Here is a 24,240-nt window from a genome sequence, read left to right on the forward strand (position 1 = left end):
GAGGCGGCGAGGGTCCAACGGAAAAAGATGCCATAAATTGCATTTAGGGACTTAAAGTCAGGACATCTCAGCCTCGACAGCACGGACTTTTTTTATAGTCTGTGTCTTGCAAGTCGCCGAACTTTATGGAAGTGAGAAACAAAACTGCTGGATCACTCTTTTAAAAGGAAGCACTCTGCACGCAGGGCTTCGATGTACGGACGTATTACTCAAAGCTATTTTTCGAAGCTCAGCAATCATTAATAGGCGTGACATTACTGTCTTCTCTTTAGAAAAGATAAAGGCAGCTGATCAACTATTGAGCCCAGAGCTGAGATTGCATTTTAAGTCCTCACAGTTATTATATCAGCATTTATGCGCCCGACACATTCCCCTTCCCACTCGTTCTTTTCTTATCCTGCCTTCTGTTCCCTCTTCTCCTGTCTACCCTGCGTGACCCCTCCTCTTGTTTCATCTGTGAGATCCATACACGTCGGATTATATTTATCACGCTTCCACTTCTTTATCTCGGTGAGTCTAATGGCTCCAGCCGTTTTGTCTCGTTTCTTTATTCTGCAAAGAGCACGTCTTTGATGGTGCCCAGCTACGCCGAGTGTTTCTAGGCGTGCATCCTTTACATGCGTGTACATTTGCATGTCTGTGTGCTTTCATGGTGTGTGTGTGTGTGTGTGTGTGTGTGTGTGTGTGTGTGTGTGTGTGTGTGAGTCTCCCTCCTGCGAGTGCTCTCTTTGGGGATATTGTGCCGCTGTAATGGTCTGAAGTACAAATCTACAAAGGCCTCCACCGCTGTGAACTGAAGAGAAGCTCAGAGACACGCAGACACTCAGCAGGGAGACCCACTGCTGCTCTGATTGACAGGCCGAGGTATTTGCGAACGTGTGCGTGGTAAAGAGGGAGAAAAGAGAAAGAGCGGGAAATTATGTCAGGTATATGCATGGAGCTTAATTAATTGGAGGAGGGATCCTCATCTCCTGTCACTAACAGAAATACCCTGAGGCCATTAGAATTCTGTTTCTCTCTAATGCAAAAACACACTCACACTCACACACGGATTAAATGACCAGCACCCACCGCTGCACCTCGAGTCCTCTCTCCCTGGAGTTGCTGCGTTGATGTGATTCGCTGCACTGACTTGATATTCCTTGAATAACATAGTTAGAATACCTCGACCTCCATTTTATTCAAAATCCAACTTCTGCCCAATCAGCCGCAGGTTCAGTCGGCAGCGATGACTGAACTAGAGTGAGTGGAAACGTCTCGTGGAGCCACACGTTGTCGGCCGTGATAAAAAAGCCCCAGGAGCTGTTTATTTTACAGGCGGGCTGTACTTCCAGTGATTACTGTGTGTGACCTCTCACCAAGCTGCTGAGCTGCTATCAATTGTGGCTATTCCGGCTCAACCGCGGGTGACAGTTACTGCTTTTTATTTTCGGCCGTATATGCCACACTTACAGGATAGCGGTCAGGGACATGCAGATAATGGATATGTCAAGTAGGCGGGTCATGCAACTCGCCGTGTGCCGCTTTTCCTGCGCTCGTACAAGCTTTGTGGATCAACCCCAAGATTCAATTTATACCTAAATATAAACGCTTGACTCGTATCCAGGTTGTATCTCTGAGTCTATTCATGTTAAATTCATGAATGATCAGATCACCCACGTCACGTCCTCCTCTGATATGTGTTTGTCCCAAAAAAGAAGAAGAATAAAAGCAGATATAGAAACTTCACATCACGTCCTCCTCTAATATGTGAATAAAAGAATAAAAGCAGATACAGAGACTTCACTTCACATCATTCCAAGTTTTCCTGGTGATCCAACCAATAGTTTTTGTGTGACCTCCTTGTTTGAATGGCTAAATGCACTTTAAAGCACTTAGTCCACATACAGAATTTACTTCCATGCGCTCAAGGGCTGTCCATTTGCAATCTGATCAGCTGCGTCACGTCTTCACACCAGGTGTAGCTGTTCACTGTAAAGTGCCTGTGGTTGTGTTGGTGGAAAGAAAAACAGACAGAGACATTTCCCCCTTCAGACGTTCTTCTATCTAACAGGTCGTATCCTGATCTGCACCCATGACTCACTTCATCGAGTCTTTTTCTCCCCCGTCTCTCTTCCTTTCTCTCTACCAATCCTATTTCTTGCTTGTTCGTCTTTGTTGTGCACAACGTCTGAATCAAAGTGCGAAAGAGGAGAATACGAAATAGGTATCTCATTTAGTCTGCGGAATTCATGAAAAGAAAGACAAGGTTTTTTAGGAATAGAAAATGTGACTGACAGCTACGAACTTCAGTCGTCTGATCCTGCACCGGCTGCTTAATGGGATAAAAAAAAACATGAAAGCGAGGAGACCGGAAACGGAGGGGGAAGGAGGTGGAGAAGAAAGACAAAAAAGACACACAAAAGAGGAGGCAGGGAAGAACAAAAACACAATTTGCTCAAGTTCATTCACATATTTCCTCGCGTCATTTAACCTGCTGAACCTTTCGTCACTTCAGTTCACTTTAATCTAATCTCATTTGCACAAAATTGATTCTACTTTTCGCTCAAATGTCCTGCCAGAAATACCTTGGCAGATCCTGATCATTAGATCTACACTGTAGCTGTGATTCTAACAGAGGATAGAGTGATTTAGAAAAACCCAAACTATCGATACAGATATATTTTCCGGCCAAATTCATCAGCTACTGTTCAATTTTCCTTACACGAGTCAGGCCTGGCAAAAATAATGCGTATTGAGTGTTATAACCAATGTGACTGAGCCATAAAGATGATCCATAACCACAGAAAGTGAAGACTGATCCAGAAAACAAGAAGAGAAAACCTGCTCTTTCATTGTTTGGTCTTGTTTGTCTTTTATATTCCATCCTTTTCTTTTTTGTGTGTCATTTTGACTCGTTTGTATTTAATTCCTCTTTCCTCGTTTCCTCCCACAGCCTCAATAACAAATAACTGAATCAAATATTCTGTTTTATAGCAAAGGTTATTTACCCAAGAAATGTTTATTGTACACAACACTAAATGATAAACAGACACACACACACACTCACACACGCACACAGGCTGACGTTTATGGCCGAAGTCTGATCAGCGAAACCTAACTATACCCTTACCATTCCTAAAAAACGCCCAAGGGAGCACTCTACACTGACAGCTCTAACAAGGTGCTGTGCGTATATTTATGTGATTGTGTGGGTCTGTGTAAGTGTGTGTGTGTGTGTGTGTGTGACAAAGGATACCAAAGGATACAACCCTGTAAAAAGAATCTAATTAAAACTCTATACAGCCACAAGGGACAGACCGCTCCCTCCCTCTCTCATTTAACTACAGTGAACACTTCAGCGGAGAGACTGTTAGAGTGAGCGCTCTATCCTCCGGCCTCTGAGGAGACACGATAGAGGTACGGAGAAGGATTCATGTGAAAAGGTGATCCACGGATTAAGGACGTGACTGAGGCTGAAACATAGCGGGAGAGAAACACATTCACCAAAAAACCTTGTAATTATAAGCTTCTTTGTGTCATTCAGTAATATTCACTGATTTAAAAATGACCTTCTGCAGCAGAGTGGCCACATGTAGATGATCCAATGAAAAGAAATGACCTGGAAATTCAGGACAAGTACATAACAAGTCTATCTTTTAAACACTGTAACATAATAAACAGCCGACAGTGTCTGGGACGGGACTGTTGTTCTGGATATGGTTTACAGCTACTTATTAATTTAATGTTTAAGAGACTGGGTCTGTAGTTGAGAGATGGAAGGACTTCTGCAGACTGACAGAAGAAACCGCACATAACAAAAACTGTTTCCACCAACTGGCAGAGCTGTTTCACTCTGAGACTTCAACCCTGCAAATAGTTTCAGAACGTCCATTGTTCTGATATGAAAGCAAACACGGAGCAGGCTTGTACCGTTCAAATGCGGTGACATTTGGGCTGAACAGGTCAGAAGAGAAGAGGAGAGAAGTAAAAAAATAAAGGGCAGTTTGTGTTAAAGTGTGGATGGAGAGACACAGGAAACATACAGAGAGAAAAAAGGAGGGAAGTGAACAAACACAGAGACGTACAAGTATCAGTATCGATCTCAGACGTGTGTTGCAAACATCGAACATGAAAAAAACCTCTATGATTGAACAACTGGCAGCAACTGGATCTGAACCACAGCTGACGCAGTTCAGCTTCAACTTATTCATAACCGGCTCTATAGTCTAATCTACTGTTCCTGGTTTAAAGTTGGGTTCTGATAACCAGTTCCAGGTGAACAAAAATACACATAGAAGTATTTGCAAATCTTAAAGTGTCTTAAATAGTTCATCAAATCTTTTAACCTCTTTAATCAAAGTTTGAAACGTCACGTCAGCAGAATTATCTTTCTGTAGCTGACAGTTGCTTTTAAATGACAAACGTCAGATTATGTCGGTGCTAAAAGTTACTTGCTCTAAAGCCACAATACAGTTTGGCTCCTCACAGTTTAATGCGCAGTCCAAAAAGGAAGTTTATGTCCTTAGCAAAAAGAAGAATTAGTTAGTTTTCTTAACGAGACAGTGGTGGTTCCTCTATACTGGGACAATCTAACTGCATCAAGTCATTCCAGTTGATAGAATCTCCCATCTCCCATCTTTCATTTATATGACATCCTTAATTTTAGTTTCTTAATTAATGGTTCAGAATCATCACTTCGTCCCAGAATCAGACAAAAGGTAGTTTGTTTGAAGCATATTTGATATTTATCATATATCTTTAATCCTCTGTTTGTGTGTTGTGCTGCTCGTCTCCGTTTCAAGTTGTACCTACGGCAGCCGACAGTAATTAGGCTGCGTCACAAAACTGTCCTCTGAGCCAACAAATAGAAGAGATTTTAAAAATAAATGTTTTTTTTCCAGTAAAATAGATTCAGATCATTAAAGCCCGATTGAACCTCAACCTCAGTTACAACACAGATCACTTGTGAAGCTCCTCAAAGGGCCCGAGAAGCTCCTAATGCACAATCAGTCATATTTAATTATGTGACAGCCTCTGATGAAACAAACCGATGCTCTGAATGCGCACGCTAATTAGTGCGTCTGTTGGTTCGCTGCCAAAACCTTTCAGATGAATAAAATGTGTGTTCTTACCTGAGATGCTCAGGTACACGGCGGCACTCGTCACGTTCTCGCCCGTCATCTCGTTCACCGCCTCCACGTGGTAGCGTCCTGCGTCCGTTGCCGTGGTTGCCAGGACGACCAGCTGATTGTCCAAACTGATTGCTCTGTAGGGCGGAGACGCAAGACACAAGACACGCGAGAGAACAAGGGATTAGAGAGCGCGGCACTGGCAGGGGAAAAAGGGAAACACGCCTCGGCCTAGTCCTCGACTCAGACAAGAACACAGCTCAAACTAAGACTCTGACATGAGGAGAGTATTTGGTACATGGATCGTTTAGCATTCATAAAGGGGGGAGGACACGTTGAATACAAGCATCAGAAAGGAAAGAGGATTCACAGAGCTTAAATAAATCTCTCCTCCTGTCTCAGATTGATATGTGGCTCATTTTGTGTCTCTTTCATTCTTCTGGCCAATCTCGTCGCGTATTATCTTCTGTTCTTCCGTCTTTTCACTGATCCATCCTCGTTTTCCCCCGCGTACCCGCAGCAATCAATACAGCACAAACATGCACGGTACACAAGGAGACACACACGCACACACACACGCACAATCACAAACACAACTGTCTCACTGTCCTCACATGAGCACACGGAGATAAGAAACAATCGCTGACAAACAGACTGTGTGCTGCTGCTGCTGCCGCTGCTGCTGCCACTGCCTTTTAAATGAGCATAATGGGAAGGAGTTGATTTTGCAGGGAGACAGTGTGGTTAGAGAGGAGGAGAGCGGGAGGGAGACGGGGAGGGTAGAGATTTGTTACGCTGGGATTTTTATGTTTTTCTTGGTGGAGCAGACGGGAAGCCCAGGTTGTTTTTTAGTGACTTTGTGTTTTCACCTTGTCAGTGGACGGAAATCCCAATATTCTAACCTGAGCCTTCACTGAAATAAAATCAATATGACCAAAGGGAGAATAGAGCATATTAAAGGGAGATGACCGTCTTTTTATATCCTTATAGACCCAGTGTCCTCATAACACAATTACGCTGCGTGTTAGGACTGTGAAGCCCTGCGAGACAAACGTTTTGGCAACACAAGTGTGAATACTGCCTGTTTAAACACACTTTGGTTTCGAATAAGAAACACACTTAGATCCGGTAAGACCTTATTTTGAATGAAACATCTGTGTGTGTGTAAGTATGTGTAGTTTCCTGTGGACACGGTTAATTGGAGCTGGACTATCAGAGATGGGTGCGCTCCAGAACGAGGCCTGCACCGTGCCGGTCTGTGCAGAACGGACGTTGTTTCCACTCAGTTTGCATTTGACCACAGAGCAGCATGACTAGAATCAATGACTCTGTGTGGCAAGTAAACAAAAACACTGTGCGTCACAGCAGCGTTGCAAACAACAGGCAGGTTTGAGAGACATTTCACGTGGCTTGTAGTGGCTGAGAATGAAAAGGAAAAAGGTACTGAACCGTGTCTGCCAACAGCATCCAGCTGGGAAGGATGAAAATAAAGTTTACCATCGGCATCTCCACGACTTGCTAGCGTTTGATTATTGGATGATGTAGAACTCGTGTGTTGGCAGCAACCCCAAACTACACTCAGTTAATGTGATCACCCAAATCCTGCTGCAATGAATATTATTGATATATTATTGATATTGATGCATCCACAAACTACATATAAAGATGGGCGACATGACATCTCTCAAAAGTGAAGCCAAGACCTCTCACTTGCCCCCTTAACTCCACCCCCCTCCAGGTTAGCAGATGGGACATGGATTAAGACATTCGACTGATGTGTAGGTGGGTGGTTCTTATAGAATCTGTGTATGCACCCATGAACATGATCAAGTATATGGACGTGCTTGAGTAGGAACTACTGGTTGAAGAGAGAGAGGTGAAGAGAAGAGAAGAGAAGAGAAGAGAAGAGAAGAGAAGAGAAGAGAAGAGAAGAGAAGAGAAGAGAAGAGAAGAGAAGAGAAGAGACACACACACACACTGATAGAACTCCTCAGGTCTATTCGGGGTGATTTCCCAGGAGAGCATCCACAACAGTCCGAGCCTCAACCCCAACACTGACACTCTATTCGAGTGAGTGCATGTCTCCTCTGTGTGTGTGTGCATGTTGCTTTGAATGTGCGTGTATGTGCGTGTGCATCCAACCAGATCTAAATGCCTGAGATAGAAGCTTCGCCCATTCTCTCACTTATTCCGGAGCAGTAATAGATTCTGCATCCTCACCGAGGTCTGTAATGCAATTTATGGCTGTAAAGCTCATTAAGTGCACTGACCAGCCCATTTGATCACGTCTGTTTCACCGACACATGCTGATTAATAGACAGTGAAGGCATGTGTCCACTTGCCTGTGCTGTGTGACAGAGGGGAGGGTCTATCAACTGTGCTAACATCTGAAAACATTTAAAAGTTTGAAGTATTTGTTCATGTAGTATTTCTCCTCATTTACATAATTCATTTAACGTGTAATATTTACATGTGAAATTACTTTGTGGTGATGGCTGCAGCGATTTGCTTCCCACTTTCTTATTCGTACTTAATTGGGAAAGGATTGAAATACGCCAATAAGACGTCCAGATTAGACGACCTCCGTTCATTTGGAATTCCCTTGAAAAGAAAATTAATAAAGCGTCCCTATTCATAGCTAGAGGGGGGTTTCACCATCGCATCCTAAGAGTTGCAATAGACTCAGACACACACACATGCATACAAATATCCGTGCACATTAACAGCCTATGTGCAGCCTCAGTCTGACTGAATGTCAATGTACTATAGGGATTTAATATAACATAAATTCAACATGCAACTTTCAGCCCTCTTTTTAGTTCTACATTTAATTAAACTGGACAAAATTGTTCTGGCTTTTAATTAAAGACAAACTCAATTTTAAAACTGCGCATGACTCTGCATGCTTATGTGTGTGTGTGTGTGTGTGTGTGTGTGTGTGTGTGTGTGTGTGTGTGTGTGTGTGTGTGTGTGTGTGTGTGTGTGTGTGTGTGTGTGTGTGTGTGTGTGTGTGTGTGTGGCAGTTTATCCCCAGGCAGAAGAGGCAAATTAAATGACAGTAATCAACTAGATCCTATTCCCTTATCCTTCGGCATTCCTCCCTGTATCCCTCACCCCCTCTCGAATAATAAAAAAACAGCCTCTCTGACTCTTTCTCTCCAATTCCATTTTACGTTCTTACTTAGATTACAATCTGCACATTTCTTTCTTGGTTTCTTCCAATTTTCTTAGCATTTCCCTCTCTCTCTCTGTCTCTGTCTCTCTGTCTCACCATCCTCCCCCCCCCTCACCACCACCACCCTGTCTTACCTCCTATCTCTTCCCTCCTGACTTCTTTGAACCGAAGCACAGAGCCAGATTGGTCTTTCATTTAGTGCCTGGCCCCAAGACTCATTTCATAAACACTCACGGGTGTCTCTGCTGCAAGATTGACTTCTGAATGCACACTCACACACACACACACACACACACACGCACAGACACACATGCGCATGCCAAAAGCTAATTACCACACACATGTCGCAGGCCAGAGGATAGACGAGGGAGAACAAGTGTGTTTTCTGATATATAAGTTCTTCTAAGTGCGTGAGTCAGATCTGTGGAGTGAGCCTCCTGCCAGCAGAACCCACCTCGGCCCTGTCTGCCCTCCTCTGTTTCTCATAGGCAGCGTGCCACCTCCTTCAAGCCACGCGTCTGACACACTCGCTCGGGGTGGACGAGTGTTGCAGTCGGGCAGAAGGAGGGATACTCCACTGTAAACCGAGTCCAGACAGCCAGGCTTGTTGGCAGCTTCATCTCCAAAGCGAGTGCCAGCGCACCCACCCACGCAGACAAGAGTGTGCACATGCATACGTGCACCTTCTCAAACAGCCTCTCACACAGTTGGGAGTGTTCACTGTTCCTCACAGCCGTTTAAAGTGGATGTTTGCGTTGGCGTCTCAGTCGGTGGACACATGAATACAGCCTCTGTGGGACTGATTGATGGTTAACGTGCTCGGGCTCGTACCTGCTGAAGGCCACACTGTGTGTGGATGGAAAAAATATCCTCTTTAAAGTAGAGGGAAATTTTGCATTTCACAGGACTGAGGTGTTTAAAATGTTTGTGTGCTTGAGTTGTGTTGTGGTGTTGGAATAGCACATACATCCAGCCAGGCCCAGCTGAATTCAATCAGGCTGCTTCAAATTGCAAACACTCATAGATATCAGTCCACTAAATGTGGGTTTTTTTTCCATCTAGATTCATGAATTATTCCCTAGAAAATTGATGAAAACGTCAAAATAAAAATGCTGTATCTCACAATATTGAAGAAAGAGGAAAAAAAAATGTCTGGCTCCAAACTAAAAATTAAAAGGTTCTTCCCCAACTGCTACAGCATCCTAAGTTTCATGGTAATAACACACAACACACAAACACCAATGACAACACAACCTCCTTGGACTATAGGTAATTAAAGAGTAACTATACTGAGCCAAGGAGGTTGTGTTTTTTGCCCCTGTCCACTAATTTGTTTTTTTTGGTTGTTGGCAGGGTTTCTCAAGAACTACAGATTCTAATTAAACCTGGTGGACGGTTGGGACGTCGGCCAAAAGGTAAAGAAATTGGCACAGCTCTGGACAAAGAAGCAAATCCAGAATAGTTTTATCTCCAGTCACCCAAACCGGTCGAGGCAGAGGTCCGCCCACATCGAGTCTGGTTCTGCTGGAGGTTTCTTCCAGTTTATTCTCTCCCCAGTCGACAAAGTGCTGCTCATTGTGGGAACTGTTGGGTTTCTCTGAAGTTTTTAGGGTCTCGACCTTCAATGTAAAGTGCCCTTGAGATAATGTATGAAATTGAATTGTTGGGCCTCAGAAGAGGTTTGTGCTCTAGTGAGTGATACTTGAGGATTGAATGCAGAGAGGCTGAGGAAGCATCTGCACAATATTCATCAGTTAATGCTATAATAGCTTGTTTGGCTTCTGCGAAACAACAACTGCAAACTGGAAAGAAAAGAGTCACAGTGAAGTCAATCACTGAAAAAGGCATCAACATAACGAGTTCCTTGGTAGAAGGATCTATTTTCACTTGACTGTTTCGCAGACTTTTCATGTGGGTTATTTTTTTTAACCCTTGAAGTCGGAAACAAACAGTGCAAACTTTGTCTTGTCACTTATTTGGACTTTATGAGGAAAAACGTTTGAGTCATCCGTCAAGTTGCGTTTCTCCGTTCGCCTCGGTCGCTTCACTTGTTTGAAAACTCAGCGTGAACACAGAGCTCTGGTAGTTTAGTGTTTTTCACTGATTTCAAAGGATGCGCTCCCTCGTGTCTGATGCCAGCGCCTGACAGGAAGTTCCTGTGGAGATGTTTCTGGGGTAAATTGGGCACAAGGAGAAGCTGGGAGCGTTCGATGACACGAGGTGCTCCACGCTGCTGTAATGTAACAGTACAATGTGAGGCACAAAAAAAAGAGGAACGATTCTGGTAGATAACAGAGAAAAATAAAAAACAAAGAGGAGAACTTTTCCAACAACAGTTTCATGTAGTTTAGGTAAAATATGACAGATCTGTTTTTGTAATGGGATTAAACAGTGTTACTGAGTTTAAGACTGAGAACTGTACTGATGCCAGGAGCTCTCGACGTTGTGCAGCCAGGAGCTTGACAGTGACAAGTAGTTCAAATGAAGCTATTGTTAACACAGTCTGGGGTGGAAGATGTGTTTCATACTGTATTTGCTGAATGTTATTTAATTCTCTTTCTTTGCCAAAACACATTCCCTTAAAAAAGTTTGTGAAAGCTTCCGATTGCTGAGAAAATGGAAAAACAAAACGTAAGAACTAAAAAAAAAAGAATCAGGAAATTTCGAAAAGCCGAAACGTGGATTCCCCTGGCTGGCTTTAACTCTAAGTTTAAAATGAATGAGAGAATGTGGTTCTTTTTCGAAAAGTCTGCGTTACGTGTACGTGGTGGTTTGAGGAACACCTTCCTTTTCATTTCGACACCCTTGTTCTCAGGTGAGAGCAGCTGCACAGCCACAGCAGACAAACAACCAATTATATACGCACGTTCACACCTACACCTCATCCTAGTGTCACCAATTAACCTACATATCTCTGGACTGTGGGAGGAAGCACGAGTACCTGCAGAAAACCCAAAGGGAGAACAGGCAAAGTCCACACAGAGAGGCGCTGATCAAAGTGGGGATCGAACCCAGTGCCTTTCTGCTAACCACCATGCCTCCCACTGTAAGATAGGAATAATACTGGCAAACAGTTTCCAGTATGACCTGCTGCTTCATTTAAAAAAAAGGTAATAGTCCATCTTTAACTTCTTAATGAGACTCTCATTATACTCTGAGCCCCAGTGCAATGTGATGTGCATGACTTGTTGTGGTAGCTTCTAAGCAGGCTGGTGTAGCCGGGTCCCACAGCTGGACTGTCATCGGCATTTCTCCTGCGACGGCCATTAAGAGAGAGTTCTGAATAAATCCCTCAAACATTTAAAACATTAAACGACGGCTTTCGCTTTAATGTTGTAATCAACAAAAGGCAGAAAACAAAAAACGCAACCACAAAACTCCACACGTCTATAATAAGCCAGTTGGAGGTGAACCAAATGAGAAGAAATAATGCAGGCAGGCTGCTGATGCATTAAATATGTGCATCAACTATTTAAAGGGTCTGGATTGTGTCTGTCTCAATTTACATCAGGGCCAAAAACATTTTGGACGACATTAAAATGATTAAAGGGACACATTCATTCATTGAAGGCCCCCTGTGGACACATTCAGGAACACACGGTCGCAATCAGACAACCTCTGTCAGGACAGTAGAATAATAATAATGAGAATAGCTTGAATTTATATAGAGACCCAAGGACACCTCACATGTGTCAGTGGTATATTATTTGGCATATGCTCATTTTGTCATTGATTAATCGATCAGTAATTTAACGCAACACTTACTGGCAAATATTTTGTCTCAGTTTAAAACTAATCAACTACTTAAAAGTTACTTGATAGTGAAAATAATTGAATCAATTGCAAGCCCTGAATTACTGAACCGCTCGTTCCAGAACCATTATTCAAACCATTATTAGTCGTTAATTAGCTGATACAAAAGCCTCCGCTCCTCAGGGAGGCTTTTCCACAAGACTTAGGAACTCACTTCAGGGGATTTGCTCTGATTCAGTGACAAAAGGAAAAGAGGCCAGTCGGTGATGCTAATAAGTCCTGGCTGTGAATTGGCTGTTCCAGTTCATCTCAAAGGTGCTTGATGAGGCTGAGGTCAGGGCGCCGCTCGGTCCGGTGCTTCAACTACACACAGGGAAAACTTCAGAGCTGCTTTCAGACGGAGCACTGAAGTTGGGATAATCTCCTGAAATGATCAGGAGGGGCTGTGTGTGAGAACGCAAACGTCCAAGTCAGAGGCTCCGGACGACCTCTGGAGTGTTTCCTGACAACTTCCTGTTAAAAACTCTGGATAATGAGCAGAGTTCACCGCGAGCAAATGGGCGTGTTGATGATGTTTCTAATGTTCAAAGGAAACAAAGCTGAAAGAAACATTAACAATACGAATATCTCAGGATGAAAAAGAGGTTCCATTCAAGTAGAAGACACTGAGAGTTCATGTCTAAAGAGGGGCTCATATCTTTAGGGCCACGCTCTGTGCATGGAGGAGGCCCTGTCATGGTAATAGAGGAAAGAGGCTTCGCTAAACCTTTGTCACCAAAGTGGGAATCACGCTGTTGTCTTAAATATCTCTGTATCCTGAGGCATTACGATTTCTAACTAAAAGAACAAACACACGGGGTTTCTCACAATTTATTATAGTATAATTTGCCTCGTCTGACAGAGATTTTGCAAACATCAGATGATACTATTTACACTCGTTTATACAGTGAGTGAGCCAAGTGTTCCTCTAAGCTCAGTCTGTCTGATTCACTTCAGCAGGTGACTGATTGAACGTATCGCATGTTTGCTTTGTACTATATAATCATTAAAGTCATGAAATGAGATCTGACAAGCGGGAGAAATGATTGCCAGCAGCTCTGCAGTGTTTCAGACGAACGTATGTCCTTGTTTAGTCACCGTGGGCCCAATGTGTACGTGACTGTTAGTGTGAAGTTACACGCTGCCCACGCTCTTAAATCACTGCCATTTATTTACACCGTGATGCAGTAACTCACATTAATATTAGTTATTATTATTATTATTTGAGCTGACCAAAGCCTCACTCACTCTCTCTCTCTCTCTCTCTCTCTCTCGCCTCTTCTCTCTCTCTCTCTGAGAGGCAGGCATGTCACAGCTGTTTATGGCTCACAGCCTCCTTCCTGTCCAATGATGTCCTCCGCTCCGCTTCTGTATCAGCGGGCACCTACACCCAAACAGCACAGAAAGAGCAGTGTGTGTACCTGTGTGTGTGTGTGTGTGTGTGTGTGTGTGTGTGTGTGTGTGTGTGTGTGTGTGTGTGTGTGTGTGTGTGTGTGTGTGTTCCTGGATTCCCAGTAAGAGCTGGGGGAGAAGAGGTCAACCTGCCAGCTGCCCCTGTGACCCCATCTCGGATAAGCAGAAGACAATGGATGGACAGGTGGACGGATGGAAATTGTATTTTTATTTCATACCACTGCTACAACAACAAATAATAATGATAATTCTAATGATTTAATACATTAATGTGAAATTGACCTAATATTTTGGGTGAGATTCATTCGCCAAAAACACTGACTGGTAGAATGATTCATTTTTCTTTTCTAAATTTCTACAGATGGACTAATCATCACTATTGCCAAAGTAAATCTGATATATAATCTAACGAGTATAAAGTTTGTTTAAAAAAACACGGACCACCTCCTCTAATTGATCCTTTGATTAGAGCTCTGTTACCTCGGACCCAACGCCTGTGTGACAGCTACACAGCTCTGACCATGTAGTCGACGACCCGACTCCGCCCACAGGTCAAAAAAAGCAATACAAAGTAATTCTCTGTTAATGTCACAGCTCTGGTTGAGGAATCCTGTTGATTTTAACTCTCTGAGAAATACAACCTGCATAAGTGACTGCACAGGAGACCAATGGAGAGAGCGAGAGAGAGAGAGAGAGGGAGAGAGAGAGAGAAGAAGAGAAGGGCACAAATAGATGGTAGAGGTTGCAACAGTAATGAACACTAATGTGTTTGTGAGAGATTTTAACAGCCCCGCCACTGACTCAGAAAACGTTTTCCCTACCTCCTGCCCTATACACTCTGCAGCTCTGTGACTTGTAATTAACGCAGTGCCTAAATCACAGGCCCGCTTCCTCAATCACCTTTACAGTTACTTCAAACGGTCAAACGGACACAAAAAGGGAGAATTTCCTGTCGTCGCTCACCAGCTTGGCCAGTTGCCACAGCCAATAAGTTCTCCATAAAACACACACACACACACAGAGACACACAAACACACACGGGCAGAAGGAGAGCTTGCCCGCATGCACATAGAGGAGTATCCTTGTACTCACACAGCCCAGGGCCTGCACACCGAAAGTAATTGGTGTGTGTGCGCATATAAGAGAGGGAAAGAGGTAGAAAGAGAGAGGGAGGGAGAGTAAGTGAGGGCTGCGAGACAGACTACGTTTGTTTAATGTCCCCTGGCGTGGCCTGGGGGACAGGCAGAGAGAAGTGGGGAGGCAACGAAACAGGAAAGGAAAGCAAAGCAGGGCAAGGGTGAGATGGAGGCAGGAAGAGAGGAGAGGAGAGAGGGACGGGGGCCTGATGCTGAGTAAACAGGGGAAAGAGACTTTTCACTGCGCTCGCTGTTTGTTCAGCTACAGGAGCCCCATGACTCACTTCCTGTCTGCCGCTGCTCTATGTGTCCGTCTGTCTCGCTGTCATCCACGTGCACGTAACGGACGTTAATTCATGTAAAAGCTCACGGAAAAACATTTGCTTTTCAGAGTGGAAACAGGTCGTACGTAAAATCTACAGTGCGACACCGCATTCCTCTAACAAGGAGGCAGGATGGATGGTAACAACCCACCGTGTGTGTGTGTGTGTGTGTGTGTGTGTGTGTGTGTGTGTGTGTGTGTGTGTGTGTGTGTGTGTGTGTGTGTGTGTGCGGCTGAGTGACTGTTGTAGTCCCATTAGGTGGATGGATCTCTAGACGAATGGCTATTATCCTAATTAGCACTAATTATGTCTGCTTCCAATTAACCACACAACTGGCAGTGACTTCTCTCGCTGTCTTTCGTCTCACACTCTCTTTTTCCTTTTCTCTACCTCTCTGTCGTTGTCTCTCCGATGGAAAAACACACCTTGTTCTCGAACATCGTCTCAACATGGAGCCGCTAATATTCACACTTGAACATGAGACGTCATTTTCTAATTCTGGTTCACGACTGTTTCCTGGTTACAGCTTTCGAAAATGTCAGGATTAGCTGTTTTCTCTTGCCTGAGGATAGTAAAGTATAAACACTACCACCTGAAAGTGCACATATTACTGTCTCGATATATAAATACTGCACCGTCCCTTCAGATCAGGTTAACAGCTGATTGCTCGTCCCTGCATGGATGCCCAGGTAGGTGCAGCTCTATTCGCTATTTAAACATTATGATGCGCGAGACGGGAAGTCATATCTTTATACGCTAATTTCAAAGTTGTATAACACCATTTAATTTCATTATAATTGGATTCAGGTAGTTAATAAATTTCATGATACACAATTGGGTGGCACAGTGGTGCAGCGGTTATCACTGTGGCCTCAAAGCAAGAAGGTTCTAGGTCTAAGTTCGAGTTCGAGTCTATCTGTGTGGGGGTTTTCTCCGGTTTCCTCCCACAGACCAAATACTTTTGAGTTTAGGTTACACTTGTGAATGGTTCTAAGTATGTTGGCCCTGTGATAGGCTGGTGACCTGTCCTGACTGTACCTGCCTCTCGCCCAATTATAGCTGGGATTGGCTCTAAACCTCCTACGACCCCTGATACTGGAGGGAATGGATGATACAGAGTTGTTCTCTGGGCTGATACTGAGACTACTTGCCTAAATCTGAGAATAGCTTCACATCTGTGGTAAATAATAGATACTGTGGGTGGGTGTAAGTTCCTGTACAAAGGACAACACTGATCATTTATAAAAACGCAGTCACATATTGCTGTTTGAATGTAGACAAATGGCCTGCTGCAGCTTTGAAGGTCAGTGGCACTAGTAACGAGCAAACAAGCACAATGTTTCTGCTTTCCGCTGACACAACCGCACAGTTACAGCATCTCCTGTAAAACAAGGGTTTTTAACTGATACACTTGTCACCATGGCGATAGGAAATCAATACAATGCAAAAGAATGGTTCTGCCTAGAGGCAAGAACATTTTAATCTACATTATTCTGTAACAAACATAGCCACACACACACTCATACACACACAGACACACACGCTTGCTTTCATAGATCTTCTAGCGTGCACAAAGCCTGCGGCCACGAAGCCAGTGAATGCATCACTCACGCTGACCTGCTCCTTCTACCAAAGCCACTGAGGGTGACAGAGATTGTTGTGTCTTTATTTTCTCGAAAGTGGGAAAAAAAACCTCTGAACACTTGCATAAATTGAAATGACCATGGATACACTTTAGAAAGTATAGTCCACCATGTATGTGTCTTTTTTTTTACCTTAAAATAATGCCTTGAAAGTCATGTTGATGCTACACAAACCTAGAATTGGGAGAATAGCGTCTCTGTCATTGCCACAGCTCTCCCCGAATGCACTATGTAACTAACCGCTTTACGGCAAACGTCGCACACCATCACTCAGAGGCGGAGTTAGCGGCTAGCCGTAAGGAAAACTTAGCTTGGTCTACTGAGAATGTGCATCATGGGAGAGCCACAAATAAAACAAAGAGGAGTGTGTGGTAGTGATTCAAAGCTGAGGAAAAGAGAAAGTGACTGAGCAGGGAGCTGGATTGAGTTATTATTGGACCGGCTTTTAATCTTTGGCGAGAGCGAACAGAGGCAAAAGGATGTAGCACAGATGCCAAATTAATTAATCATCTGCATGTATTTCTCAGATGGAGCTTTTTGAGGACAGTACATTGTCTGGATGTTTTAATGGGCCACAGACGTGGGTGGGTTTGTCCCTGTGCTGCCCACTAGTTTGCAGGAGTTGACCAACTAAAGCAACGGGAATTCTTCTTCTCCTACTTGTGTGTTTTATTGGCAGGAAGAAGTTCAAGCTCAATCACAAGTTTAAAAAAAGGTGCAGACATTGAACTGTGCTGCCTCCTCGGCCTTAAAACGACCTCAGCTGAAACTCCACCCACTTTGGCAAAAGCAGTTTTGTTTTGAGCCAAAAATAAAATTCCCCAAAATGGAAAGCTGACGGAAATGTGTTTGTGAACACTGGTCATGCAGCAGCACAGATTTAGAGGCTGTGAGTGAGTGTGAACGATGTGTTTGAGCCAGTTTTATGTGTGTGTTACAGTTAATAGTTGGCTGTGTGTGTGAGCGAGTGCGTATTGGTGATGGTACAAAGTAATTATCTGGTAAGCCAAAGGGAAATTGACGAATAGGAATCCTATAGCACGACCAAGCAGTGGAAACCGAGGAAGCAGGAGACAAAGTGAGAAAAAAGAGCTTCCTACATCAAGGACGGATCGCTAAGTGTGTGGACAAAACAGCAGAGGACGGCGGGTCACAATCTTAAACGCTGGATGCATTTATTTCTTGACATTAGCCCCCGTGTCATAAACAGGAAAACTCCCACGTGAATACATGAGCAGAGGGGTTAGAGCAGTGCAATTTCCTGAAAGAAGTGTGTGCTCAAGTTTAGCCTTTAATTGTGTCTGAGAGAGAAATAAACTTGTGACCTTCTGGTTATTGATCCAACTCTTGGTTTTCCAGGATGTCATCGTGTAGCTGTGATATTAACCAGTCAATCAGCACTCTGTTGTTTTGTGCTTCGGGAAATCCAAAGATAAACTGTAACTGCAGTGTAAATGATGATCAATTTGCATTTCCTTCATTTGTTTATTCATTAGTTTCGTCTGTGGTAATCACCGATCAGCCACTAACAGGGCGTCCAAACCAAACCTTCATCAGTCACTCCTCAGTGGTCTCTCTCTCTCTCTCTCTCTCTCTCTCTCTCTCTCTCTCTCTCTCTCTCTCTCTCTCTCTCTCTCTCTCTCGTCGATAGGTTAAGAGCTCTCTCCAATGACAGATGTGTGTGTGAGTGTACTTGTGTTTGTGCACCGAGCGTGTGTGTGTGCATGTGTGTACAGTCTGGTCAGTGATGGATGTGTATGTGGCAGGTAATTAAAAGTGTGATTAGTGGATAATTAAAAGAGGTCTCAGTCTTTAGAATATTTAACGACTTTAGACAGAGGACACGCACACACACACACAAGCTGGCAGGTGGGAGTGTGTTAGTTCATACTGTAATAGGGGAATAATGATTCCGCAGAGTACGTACATGTAGGATATGGGCAAGGAGAGAACAATGAAAGGAGACAGGATGGGGAGAGGTGAAGAAAGAAGAAAATGGAAAATCTGAAAACTGCGTCTTTCAAAGATGCATCAATAAAATGAATGATCATGCTACACAAGCCGGAAACACACACACACACACACACACACACAGCCGCACACTTCCCTCGCCTGTCGCTGAGCGATCAGTTCAGACTGAAGCAGCCGCTCTATGGCAGACAGAAAGAGATGAGCAGAGATTCACTGAACACGGGACGTTGCAGACTAACACACGTGAAAATAGAAACACTTACAAAGGTTACAAAGAGTTAAGGGATTGTACGTGTGAAGGTGAAAGAGTCCAACTGAAATCACAGTCCATGATTATTAACAGATATCTGTCTCTTTCCCGTCACACTGTCTGGCTCAACAGCAAATCTAAGGCCTTTCTATTAAAGATATAAGCACATGGTCTCAAATATCAATCAAGATATCAGCAATATCTTCAACAACCATCAGCGTGTCATCTCCCGTTCCCTATAAAAGCCAGGTGCACTCGGTGGATCATTATTATTATGGCAGGTTTCTCTGATGAGAAAACGGACTTTGCTGCCACTTAGGTTGAAGATTAGATCCTAACAGTCCAGAGACATGTTAGCGGCTTTATGGGACTATTCAGGGACAGCTGTGCCTTGGGCTAAATGCTACTTCTATCAAGCTAACATGCTTACAAAGTGAATGCTATCATGCTGATGTGTAGAAAGAAATGAATCCCCACTTTGCTTTGAGCCATAACATGCTAGCAGTTGCTAAATAGCAGGGTTAGCCAACGTTATTACAATCCATCCTGAGGGGAGCATGAATGTGTTCTATTCAATTTTCCAATAGTTGAACAGATATTTCCTCCAGAACGTCAACCTACTGGTGGGCCGCCGATTCAGAGGATCACCAAAGTCTTTGGCCAAATCCTCCACTGTCCATTTATATCTATGGCACATTTTAAAACCCCAAAATAACTAACTCTGGGCTCAAGGCTAAAGAAATACAGATAACGTGTCTAACAACATACATGAGATCGGACAGCATGTGTTTACTTTCGGAGGTAGAAAACACACAGGTAGGTAGTTTGCATTGTGCTGCTGTGAACAAGCCAGAGTGGCTCTGTGAAGCTGAGTGGATAGTAAACTTCAGAGTGAGTCATGGTAGTTGTGCACACTGTGAGTGGTGCTTCACACATCTGAATAACACAAAAAGGAACTGCACAGATCTACGGCGGCTGAGTGTGTCTGAGAACAAAATGAGAGCTTTTGTAAATTCAGTGACACTTGTATGCAAACGTGAGCCACCTATGTTTACATCCTGCTTATTATCTACATATCCAGATAGGTTTTTAATACCAGGGCCGGGGGTCTTAAGGAAATATAAGCGCTGGCCAATTAGGGCTTGTTACAGTCCATAAAGTATTCATTTAGTGCTACGGGAACAAAAGCAACTATGACAATTTGTCAAGGATAATTAAAATATGATAAAGGAAAAATAAACTCATGGTAGTTAATGTGGCCATATTTTGAAACTGCGATGCAATCATCTTTGTTGCACTCCTGCAGTTTAGAGAGATTCTCATTCCTACCCTCCTCCTCCTCCTCCTCCTCCTCCTCCTCCTCCTCATCCCTCTCCTGCTGCTCGTCTCCCTCCCTTGAGTGTGAGAGGCAGAGTAAGCCTGTGTCATTTGGGAGAGTCATTAAGTACAGCCTCAGAGTTAATGTCTTTCCTACTTTCTACTTGTTCAAAAAAAAAGTTCCTCTTTTTTTTTAACCTTAGTTGTTTAAGAAATGTGACTTGAGGAAGACGGCAGAGTTACACAGACCGGGGACACGAGTTAGTCTCAAATGCACCTGATGTATCCACCAGACACAGACGCTGTTATCTCAGAACAAAACAACAAATATCTCCGACGGTGAGCCGAGGTCTGAGAATAGTGGCGCTATCAAGTCTAAAAAACGTCCACCGAATTCAGCAGAAACGTAACGTATTAAAAACACCGTGTTTTTACCTCGTGGTGCAATGTGGGTCTACTTATAGCCTACAGGCTTGGAGAGCACATCAACAGTTTTAAACAAAGCTACAACAAATTGCTTTTGGCAGAATAAGCGATGAATATTCATAGTCCGACAGCAGGCCCTAAAGTGGTGTCTTCATAATGCAATTCTGTCCCACTCCACCTTGACAATGAATAATATTACCAGAAAATGCAATGCAATTAAAGCAAACCCGTGTTCCCTGTCTCCCTTCGCCACATGTGTCGCTCCCCCACCCCCCACGCCGTACAGTGATAGTATTAAAAATTAAACAAGTCATCTGATTTCTTTACTGCAACATTCATGCACACTGGTCCGGTGGTGGAACACGTCGCCCCGGGCTGGTGTTTTTCTAGCAACAAACCGGTCTTTTGCACGCAGATTAAATGTGTGACATTGAACCTAAATCTCATACAAAGAGACGTAGATTAAAGGAAACAACAAACTGCAGGGAGGCCAATGTCTCAGCACAAGTTTAAGGTCAGGAAGTCCCTCAATTATTTACACTGCTGATTACAAATGAAAACAAACGATTAGTAATCATCAGCTGAATATTTTATGCATGTTTGTTTGCATGTGTCGGATTTTGAAAGATAACCACACACATACAAACACAGGGAAATGTCCAGGTTTTCAAATAGGACCAATTTTACTTCTTGCATTATCTGACTACAAATGTAAACAGATGATAAGTAATGATGACCTGAATACATTAGACCTGTTGTGATGGGTTTAAACACATGCACAGGGAACAATTTCACCATTTTAACTTACATAAAACTAGCTCAGAGTATCATTATAATATCTACTTACAGGTTAGCAACCTCCACAAACATTATGTTCTCCTGGAGAAACTCTGCAGAGTAATGACGACTCAAACTGTGTCAAGAGGGACCAGGTCGGTCATTAACATATTTACTGAGGGAGCGTTCAGACTGAAAACAGCCCTGCGTGAACATCACCCAAGCCACCGTGGTCGTGTGGGTCTGCTGTTTTAAGTACTGCTGGGACAGTGAAATTAGATTGGAGGTTTTTTCGTACGGAACTAATCTCAATCAATCTTGGGAAGCGATGAGGATCCCGGGAAGAACCAACTGCATTTTGGTGCAGATGCAGATGTCACAGATCTGGGATTTTTTTCTTTTTTTTGTTTTGTTGTTGTTGCTGTGTTTGCATCATCTGGGAAATAATGCGCAAATATAGATCTTGATTTGAAAATTCAGGCATATTTAAAGGGCTGAAATTTAACATTTTTGGGAATCCAAATAAAAATCTGAATCTAGCAGATCAATGTGTGTTAAATAGAGGATAGAAACCAGCAACTAGCACTAATGTGAAGCTGAGATCATGAGGATTCAGGAACACGCATCTAATGTATCTTTGATAGATTTAATGAATATGACATTTTAGGACCGATTCCACAATAAGAACTAGACAATCATATTGTTGTTTGTCTGCTTTTAGTGCAGAGTCAGTGCAGAGTGGGGCGTATGTGGTGACTGGGCTGTGACATGCAGTGGATATTACAGTTAGGTAGTATGTGTCTTAACCATTTTACCACTGGAGTCATTCTGTTTTTGTGTTGTTGATACAAAGACTCTTGTTATTATTTCATGTACGTGATAATTAAATGCGGCTGTGTTTTCCAGCAGAATCCTCGTGTTGCTTTCTTCTTTATTTGGATGCATCTGAGCTTCTGCAGAGCGTCGTTAGTCTTTGTGATGCTTGTGCCAAAACAGCGACAAGAAAAACAAACAACACTTCAAAATCACATTGATCAACACCACAAGAAATGGCTGAGCAAGCCGGATATAAAGATCAGACCGCTGCTCATTAATTTCTACTTAGATTAATTGACAGCAGATTCTTTTCTGCCAAACCTAACTGTGTAATAATTTGCTATAGATCATCAATTCTCCTACACAAGTGTTTTTGACTGAAGTCAATCCCGTAGGCTCATTACCACAATTAGTTCCACTGGTTAATTATTGTTAAACAACACCCATCTTAATAAGCCCACATAACACCAACGCTGAAACAACAGCGAGACGAATCCGTTTCCACATCTCTGCTACAATCTGCGACTGATCAACGCTCTTCTAAGTCTCCCTTTCAAGACCTAAGGTGAGCTGAAGGTCAAGAGTGGAGGGATACTGGGATTACCATTTTCCCTTTGAACGGGGGGGGGGATCAACAAGCGCTAATGCTACCTGACAAGAAAGGAGGACGAAGTGAGACGAGGGGTGAGAACGAGGAGCAAACAAGAGAGACGCAGCAACACACAAATGTCCATTGAAATGAAGAGAGAGGTAAAATATTGGACGGGGAAATGGAAGCATTTATGGTGGAGGATTTTCGTTCTGTTATTTGCCGCCACATTAGAGGACCAAAGGAGCAATTCAATTATGGAACGGGATGCAAGGGACGGGAGGGAAAAAAGGGAGAGAGCGGGAGGGAGGATGGGGGGGAGAGGTAAATTGGAAAATATCAAGTTCAGGCAGGCATCAAAAAAGATTTCCTGTTGCTTAATGTCCAGTCTTTTAATACAGTCGCGAAAAAATAAACAAATGTAGAGACGTTACATGTCGTACTGGTGTGTCTGAGCCAGCGTTCACTAGTATTGGTGACAAAAAGGTGATTCACTTGAACACACACCTGCTTCTTCAGGTCAGTGTTTGGCTGATAAACACCAGATATCTCCCACAGCCGAGGAACTGTAATGATCCCAATAACTCACGACTCACGCCTTATTTGAGCTGTCAATTAAAAGTTATTGTAATTCTTACCAGAGCGGCAGCATGGCTCCCAAAAGAAGAAACAGACCAGACTCTGTCTATGAATGTAATATTTTACAGAAACTTTTCCAAGCTAATACATCGCATCAATACATAGATGTCACATAATCGCACTGGCAGCAAATTACACAGTAAATAAAAACATACGTGGCCATCTTTTTCCCAACAAGTCACACTGGTGACTCCAGCCTGTTCCTCATGTATATTGAATCAGGGTGTTTGTGTAGCTAATGAAAAAATATTACAATCATCCAACAAGTTGTTGGAGCATAAATGACAAGTCACCACAAAACAAGGGAGCGATTTTGCCTTTAATTTCTTTACGGAAAATATATTTTCTCAATGTGCTGCAGACACTTTGATTTGGTTTTGGTTTCGGGACCTGGATTCAACTTCTGCAACATCACACACGATGGAGATTAGGATGCTGGTTATGATCGGGGTTTATTTTGGAGGATCCTGGATATGTTCGCGACGACGATTGTAAATAAACATAGATAATCATGATTTCCACTTCTGCCCACTATTAAAATATTCCGGATACAGGTGGTGACATCATTGGAGCCAAAGTCTGCACAGTATCAATTGGGGGTTGGAGCCACGGTATCAAGGTCCCACAGATACATGTGCTCCACCAATCACGATGTTCCCCCATCTCCATAGCATCAAACGACCGGAAAGATGAGCATTTGGACATAGATCAGTGTGATAAGAGCAACTTAAAACGACTTAAACTATTTAAACGTTGATGAATAATGTTGTAAATGCTGAAAATCTGACAGCAGCAGGTGCGGAGCAAACCTTTTATTATAAGCTATAATCAGCAGGTATAAATGTAATTTGCAGCAGATGTA

General features: G+C 43.2%; 1 protein-coding gene across 2 annotated transcripts in view; it reads right to left on the reverse strand.

Moving 5' to 3' along the window:
• Positions 1 to 24,240, reverse strand: part of sdk1a (sidekick cell adhesion molecule 1a) — a 231,817-nt gene that overhangs the window by 105,359 nt on the left and 102,218 nt on the right. For both annotated transcript variants that reach the window (XM_035172087.2, XM_035172078.2), the window contains exon 5: positions 5,115 to 5,248. In XM_035172087.2, coding sequence (XP_035027978.1) covers positions 5,115 to 5,248 — 134 coding nt within the window. The remainder of the gene's footprint in view (positions 1 to 5,114; positions 5,249 to 24,240) is intronic.

Source organism: Hippoglossus stenolepis, chromosome 2, assembly GCF_022539355.2.
Source record: "Hippoglossus stenolepis isolate QCI-W04-F060 chromosome 2, HSTE1.2, whole genome shotgun sequence".
Lineage (NCBI taxonomy): Eukaryota > Metazoa > Chordata > Actinopteri > Pleuronectiformes > Pleuronectidae > Hippoglossus > Hippoglossus stenolepis.